This window comes from Cottoperca gobio, chromosome 13 (genome assembly GCF_900634415.1).
Source record: "Cottoperca gobio chromosome 13, fCotGob3.1, whole genome shotgun sequence".
NCBI classification, from domain to species: Eukaryota; Metazoa; Chordata; class Actinopteri; order Perciformes; family Bovichtidae; genus Cottoperca; species Cottoperca gobio.
The window spans coordinates 26,964,002-26,972,035 of record NC_041367.1 but is presented as its reverse complement, the minus strand read 5'-3'; the positions used below and the strand labels follow the sequence as shown (position 1 = coordinate 26,972,035).

The 8,034-nt window shown below is 37.2% G+C and overlaps 1 protein-coding gene across 1 annotated transcript; it reads right to left on the bottom strand.

Moving 5' to 3' along the window:
• Positions 1-3,018: 3,018 nt before the first annotated feature.
• Positions 3,019-5,564, bottom strand: LOC115017981 (dehydrogenase/reductase SDR family member 13-like). Its single transcript, XM_029446756.1, has 3 exons — positions 5,473-5,564; positions 4,657-4,983; positions 3,019-3,585 (listed from the first exon to the last, which is right to left on the bottom strand). The coding sequence occupies exons 2-3, from the start codon at positions 4,943-4,945 to the stop codon at positions 3,326-3,328; spliced, it is 549 nt and encodes a 182-aa protein (XP_029302616.1). The 5' UTR covers positions 4,946-4,983; positions 5,473-5,564; the 3' UTR covers positions 3,019-3,325.
• Between the last annotated feature and the right edge of the window lie 2,470 nt (positions 5,565-8,034).

Sequence of the window (8,034 nt, the reverse complement as noted above, 5' to 3'; positions counted from 1 at the left end):
CTTAGAGACTCTAGGAACCACAAGTAACCCTGCAGTCTGGGAGCGTAATGCTCTAGTTGGTTTATAAGGTACTATGAGATCTTTAAGATATGCTGGAGCCTGACCATTAATTGATTTGTAAGTCAGGAGAAGGATTTTGAATTCTATTCTGTATTTTACCGGGAGCCAGTGCAGAGCAACTAATACAGGAGTAATATGATCCCGTTTCCTTGTTCTAGTCAATACACGTGCCGCTGCATTTTGGATCAACTGAAGAGTCTTAAGCGACTTTTTGGGACAACCTGATAACAATGAGTTGCAGTAATCCAGCCTTGAAGTAACAAATGCATGGACTAGTTTTTCTGCATCATTTTGAGACAGGATGTGTCTTATTTTTGCAATGTTACGTAGATGAAAGAAGGCAGTCCTTGAGATTTGTTTTATGTGGGAGTTAAACGACAGATCTTGATCAAAGATGACACCAAGATTCCTTACAGTGGTGCTGGAGGCCAAGTTAATGCCATCCAGAGCTTCTATGTCATTAGAAAATGCGTTTCGGAGGCGTTTAGGGCCAAGTATAATAACTTCAGTTTTGTCTGTGTTTAACATCAAAAAGTTGCTAGACATCCAAGTTTTTATGTCCTTAAGGCATGCTTGAAGTTTAGCCAATTGATTGGTTTCATCTGGTTTAATTGATAGATATAATTGGGTATCATCCGCATAACAATGAAAGTTTATAGAGTGGTTCCTTATAATATTGCCCAAAGGAAGCATATATAAGGTGAATAGAATCGGTCCAAGTACAGAACCCTGCGGAACTCCAAGACTGACTTTGGCTGTCATGGAGGATTTATCGTTAACAAGTACAAATTGAGATCGCTCAGATAAATAGGACTTGAACCAGCTTAGTGCGGTTCCTTTTATGCCAACACAATGTTCCAGTCTCTGTAGTAGAATGTCATGATCAACAGTGTCAAAAGCAGCACTGAGGTCTAACAAGACAAGAACAGAGACAAGTCCTTTGTCTGATGCCAATAGAAGGTCATTGGTAACTTTCACCAGTGCCGTCTCTGTGCTATGATGAACTCTAAATCCAAATTGAAAAACCTCAAATAAACTATTATTATGTAAAAGGTCACACAACTGTTTTGCAACTGCTTTCTCAAGGATTTTAGCGAGAAAGGGTAGGTTAGATATCGGCCTATAGTTGGCTAAAACCTCTGGATCAAGACCAAGCTTTTTAAGAAGTGGTTTTATTACAGCTACTTTAAAGGATTTTGGTACGTAGCCAGATAATAGAGACAGGTTGATCATATTTAATAACAAAGTGTTAATTAAACTTCTTTAAACAGTTTAGTTGGAATCGGGTCTAAAAGACAGGTTGATGGTTTAGACGATGAGATTGTTGAAGTTAGTTGGTTAAGGTTGATTGGAGTAAAACAGTCTAGATATATTTCAGGAGTTACAGATGTTTTTAAAATTCCAACAGTTGAAGTTAAGTCATTACCAATTGAGGTCAGGAGGAGATTAATTTTGTCTCTAATAATTATAATTTTATCGTTAAAGAAACTCATGAAGTCGTCACTACTGAGAGATATAGGAACAGAAGGCTCTGTAGAGCTGTGGCTCTCTGTCAGCCTGGCTACAGTGCTGAAAAAAAACCTGGGGTTGTTCTTATTTTCTTCTATTAAGGAAGAGTAATAAGCTGCTCTGGCATTACGGAGAGCCTTCTTATACGTTTTAAGATGATCTAACTAGACTAAACGAGATTCTTCCAATTTAGTGGAACGCCATTTACTTTCAAGATTTCTCGACTTTTGTTTTAGTTTGCGGATTTGTAAATTAAGCCATGGAGCTTTCTTTTTCTGTTTTATGATCTTCTTCTTTAGAGGAGCGACAGAGTCGAGTGTTATTCGCAGTGAGGCTGCAGCGCTATCAACAAGATGATTAATTTGGGAGGGACTAAAGTTAGCATTGGAGTCCTCTGTTATATTGATATTGAGTCCTGGTATTGAATTAAGTGCTGATGGAATCACTTCCTTAAATTTAGTCACAGCATTTTTAGATAAACATCGAGCGTAGGATATTTTGCCTACTGGCTTGTAGTCCAGTAACAGGACTTCAAAAGTTATTAAAAAATGGTCTGATAAAAGAGGATTATGTGGACACACTAATATGTTCCCATCTCGTCACATCCCATCATATTTCTGTTATACCCAGAACCTCTTAAAAACAACCAGTACCATCCATGGTTGCTGCTAATAGTCATGCTCTGTGATTTGATTCATTTGATCCCATTTGAAGGCACTGGAGAGCAGCACTCCCTGCAAAAGGAGAGTAAAGTAGCACTAGAGTCAAGTATGTAATGACATTGTGACCAGCATGCCTTAAACACCAGTAAATGGGTTAGGGTTAAGCATTATGACTGAGCTCTAAGCAAGATTAATTTTGTTCTACTTTAATTCATTAAAATCCAGGCTTGCCCTATGTGTGTCATGGCTTTCTTATGTATTTGGTGTTGACCCACATGTAAATGTCAATGTGGATGGATTAAACAAAGACCTAATGCAGAAAGATTTGGGCATGCAGAGGAGCAAGCTTCCAGTTCTGTGCAGGAAGAAAATAAAGTTCTCTACTTGATAATCTGATGATCTATTTAAACTCCTGAAACATTTGTTTATAACACTTATTTCTGTCTAAAGAAACAATTAATGTTCATTAGTAATACATAAATGTAAATCTGCTTCTGTGAATTATGGGTGTGTTTGAGTTGATTCACTATAGGCCTACGTTCTGTCATCAGATTATTTGTCTCACATTGTTCACTGATTGGTGTAATTCCTGTCAGCATATTGTTCTGACACGCCTTAGCCAACTCAGAAACCTGTCAAGTAAACAGAATGGTTACAGACTGAGGTATTAGTGTGTTCATGTAGGAACCAGGTTTACAAGAAAGAACACCATCTCAGGCAGCAATAGTAAACACGTTTATTTATATTGGGCATCAATAATTCTAATAAATGAAATCAAAATCTGGGGATTACATTTCAACAAACTGTTACATAATCATTTATTACATTTTCCTTGAGTGCACATCTTATACAATACAATATGCAAAATAAACATCAACATGAATACGCTGTAAAAACTACCAAGTCATGGCAACTCCAAGAGAGTCCGTCTAGTCAGACTGGTTCTTTTCTTTACCTTTCATTACTTGACTTATCTTGCCTGCCAGCTAACCTCATCATGTTATGTGGTAAGGTACCTTCAAGGATATTTTTCCATAATTAATGTCTTAGAGAAACAATGACAACCCACGATCAGGAATTAGATGGGAAGCTTTTTATGCGAGACCAGACAGTCTCTCACTGAGCTCCCACAGCTTCTTTGCGGCAGCGTCATCCTTGGCTTTAGCATACACTTCTCTGACGGTGCAGTTTGAGAAGTAACGTCCGTTCAGAAGTTCGATCCCCTCCTGGACAGCACAGTGTAGGGTGGTCTGGGAACCCTGAATGGTGTCTTTGAAGAAAAAGGCAGTCAGGGGCTTCAGGACCATTTGCATCACTGAGTTAGTGTTCCTTGCCAGCTCAGAGTTGATAGCTCCTGCAAAAACAGAAAATTATGTAGAGTTATGCTATTATGTGTGTGTGTGTGTGTGTGTGTGTATATATTTATATATATATACAGTATATAAATACTGTATATATATATATATATATATATATATATATATATATATATATATATATATATGCTGTGTATATATACATACAGTATATATATATATATATATATATATATATATATATATATATATATATATATATATATATATATATATATTTATAAAACGGACATGTCAAATCAAGCAATCTGATTGGTTCTTAGCCGTGATATAATGAGCGTATATCACGGGTAGAATTGTAATTACTTTTCACAACAAATCAGTATCCCTCCGCGTCTGAGAAAAAGCTACAACGGTTACAGCTCTTAAATTACGTCTGTTAAGAAACAAACTTATAAAGCTTTACTATGTAAATAAGAACAGAGTTCCATTCGTTCAGTTGCTTTTATTATAAATAATATCAGCGTGAAATGACAATAATCAAACACGTACTATACAGGCTGAAACACAGACGTGTTTACAGTTCAATCTGATTCCGGTCGTGCATGCGCCAATACAAGGGACCGTCCATTTATGCAATCCGTATAGTACAATGTTCTCTACTATGGAGGAGTGGATTGATCAGTGCCTATCTCCAGAGAAAAAAGCCCCTAAAAGACGACATGCAGAGCTACGTGGAGAGCAGGTAGACCAAATGGAAAAAAACCGAAACGAACAGAACACCGCGCTAGCTGTTAGCGCGCTAGCTGTTAGCACTATGTTTTGTGCAGAAGGCAACGGAGGGACTATTTTATTTTGAACATCATTATTTAATAATAAAAACTATTTAAATTGGAGTGTGTATTTTTCTTTCATATTGCTACACTTGGTAACCGTTTTATAAAAGCAATAGCTCACTTCAGACCGTGATATATGGTCATTATATCACAGTTAAGGGGGTTGTCGACCCGAGTATATATACTGTATATATGCAGTATAATTCCCTGTTTTAAGACCTTATTTCCCCTTTCTTTGCATGAGTTGAATGCTGACATGCTCTGACTACTGACCTGGGTGGAGGCAGTAACAGGTGACCTTGGTTCCCTGGAGTCTCTTGGCCAGCTCGTGGGTGAAGAGAACGTTGCATAGCTTGCTGTCAGAATAGATCTGGAGAACCTCCATGAATGAGGTCCCCAGTCCCAGAGCTTTGTGGGTGTTCAGACAGTCAAAATTAATTGTTCCAAAGTTATGTGCGACAGACGACAAGCTGACTACCCTGCTGGGTTCACACTCCTTCAGCCGGTCCAGCAACAGGTTGGTTAATAGGAAGTGACCAATGTGGTTGACGCCAAACATCATCCCCAGTTCGTCCTCTGTTCGACCCTGTAGGTAAATACCTGTAACAAAAACATGGAGAATATATCTGTTTCCAGATATAGAAGCAACAAAACCAGTAAGGCTTTTGAGTATCTTATATCTGTGGAAGAGTATGATGATTCCTTGAATATGCAGACCTGAAGTCACAAGAATAGTCAACATAGGCTGAGCTGAGACCCCTTTTTGTCTAGAAGGGTAAACAAGCATACATTGGCTATCATCCAGCAGAAACCAAAGAATTAAGATCCTGTAATATCCTGCACAAAATTGATGCAAAACTTCACAGTACCCTAGCTCTCAAATTACTGCAGCTTTTACCTGCAAGCTCAGTTAAAGGATCATTAAGTTTACCACAACTTGGGTCTTATTTTTTAAAGCTTTGGCTTAATTTCTATCAGTTAATACAATTGCACACGTTAAAGTAATTCCTAAGATTCCGTAGCATGGAAACATTGCTCTACAAAGTTCGATAGGACAAGAAACACAAGAAGTCAGAAGAAAGAGATTACCTGCAAAACTTTGAACTGGCAAAGTGTATGTATGGCTAGCTGCAGTTGGTTACACTGTTAAAAATAACTTATTTTCACATTTGTTGAAACTGTCACTATATCCTGACAGTGCTTGACAGAGAGCTTCAGTAAAAAAAAAAAAAATTCTTCTGCCTTCCCCCAGACATCCTAATGCCATTTGCAAGATTCCACCACGCCCGAATGAAAACAACCAATCAGAGCGGAGGAATCTCTAACACAATGTTAAACACTGCTTATGAACTCTGATCAAACTGTGAAACTAGGCAGCGGTGATTAAATATGAATCCATATTTTGTTACTACTTTCCCTAATTCTGGCCTCAAATGTTTTCAGAGACATATTTCAGTGTACTGTTTAGCTGTAAAATAAGAATGTTTATGCCCGCCCACCGGCTGGAGCAAACTTTCTAATTTTACAGCTAAACAGTACACTATAATATGTTTCGGAAAACATTTGAGGTGAGAAGTAGGCTTATTCACTAATTGACATGGTAATTATTAAAGAAGTCATTGATTTTACTGGAGGACATCTGACCTGTGTTGCCAATCTTTTCAAAGGGTGTTTTTCCAAACAATATGAAGTTACCAATATATAAAATGGAGATAAGTATAACATGGATAATTATAGAGACCGGTATTTAAATTCCTAAATTTTGAAAGATATTTCAGAAATAATTTGTAAAAAAATGTGGTCTCTTCTTTGGTAAATATGAATTATAGAGTACATACTGCCTATGCAGTTATGGAGATGGTAGATGAAAATAATGAGTGTTCTTTTGGTATTTATATTCACCGATAGAAGGTGTTTTATACGATAGATCACAGCCAATTATTTAGAAAATTGGAAAGTATGGGATAAGAGGAATAGCTGAAAAGTTACTTGTAAAGTAGTAGGGATGTACTCGAATCTGAATACGTTATTCGAGAAAGCACAAATAATGCGATGGAAACAGATTGTCATTCTATCCGAAGTTGCTTGTGTTTATTTGGTGGAAAACACTGTGATAACATGTCTGTGCCTTAGGTATCTTTCTTCAGATTGATTCATATCATTGAATCACAACCAGCAAGCACAATTGTAATTATGTTACCTATTTAGGTGTTGTTATAGATACAAATTAATATTAATTAATGTATTCATTATGTATACGTCAGCTACAACACCGCTGTGGAAAAGTTGGAGGTATTTGGACTATGACACATTTTGAGCTAATTTTCATATACGCCGGCATGTTTCTGCCATACAGAACTGTATGATAGGCGTGTTCGGCGTTTCGTCTGCGTCCTTCAAACGATCACAATTTACCCTTAATTTATATCAACCTATTGCCGATATTTCGTATGCGCCGGCATACGTTTCTGTCATACGGATATGTGTGACAGGGCCTTTAGCTTCACATGTTGGTCTGTATCTCACTAAAGGCGCCTTCTCCTCAGCAGGGGAGTTCTCAGACTAGCAGAGTTAACTGCAGTCAAAAAAACGCCATGTTCTCTGTTTAACTCTGTGTCTCTTTGACGGTCATCGGATGAATATGGGCGTTATGAAGTTAGGGAGGCTGGACCATTTTGTCGCTTCATCTTTTTGTGAAATTCAGCAAGTGACTTGAGACTTAATTGACAAATTGTTTTGTTATCTTTAATGTCATTGAATGGCCTTCCACAATTAATATAACATATTGAAGTAGTGTAACCACTTTCAACTGTGGCTTTTTGAAAGTTGGCTTGTTTTTCTTTAAGAAGATTTTGCTTTTTGTCCGAAGGGAGGTTTCAACTGTGGTCAACTGTAAGTTCACGTGTGCCATTTTTGCTAAATGTGTGTTGTACTCTGTACTCTCCTCTTTCAGATTACTGCTTCAACAGAAATCAGCTGCTTCAGTTGATTTCCGCTCAGTTTGGAGAACGTCCTTCTTGCAGAGTAGCTCTGTGTGTAACTTTTTTTTCCTTCTATTTTGCATGCTGCTCAGTGATTCCAGTCAGATTGTGCAAACCAATGATGGTTCACTGATAAAGATGGACTAAAACATGTTAACTGGCAATATTATGTCCTGTCTTTGTCTTTGCTCACACTCTAATGGGATTTTGATGATAAGATCAAAAGACGTTCCTTTTGGAGTCCTCTGCCTTCAGGAAGATGAGACACAAAATCTCCCACCTCAAGCAAAGTGCCTCCGGTCTGACACAATTTATGAACTGCATTTTAACTTTATTCAACAGGCAATGCTGCGATATACAGGTGAGCTGACAAAATGTAGGGCTGGCCTGCCAGACAACCATATGAAACACTTTTTTCATATGGAAATGATATATTATTGTATATGTCAACAACAAACTGTGTGTTATATTGCTCTTCATTTTAAATGAGAATGTAAAACATGTTTAATAAATTATTTAGCAAATGATTTGTTATTTAAGTCTTAAATACAATTACTTTTACTATTCAACTCAGACTTTTAAAATGACAATTGCTTAATATTGCAGTTTAATTTTGGGCTCTTTATTATTCTTTTAAGTCAGATAATCATAATAAGCACACAATGCAGTA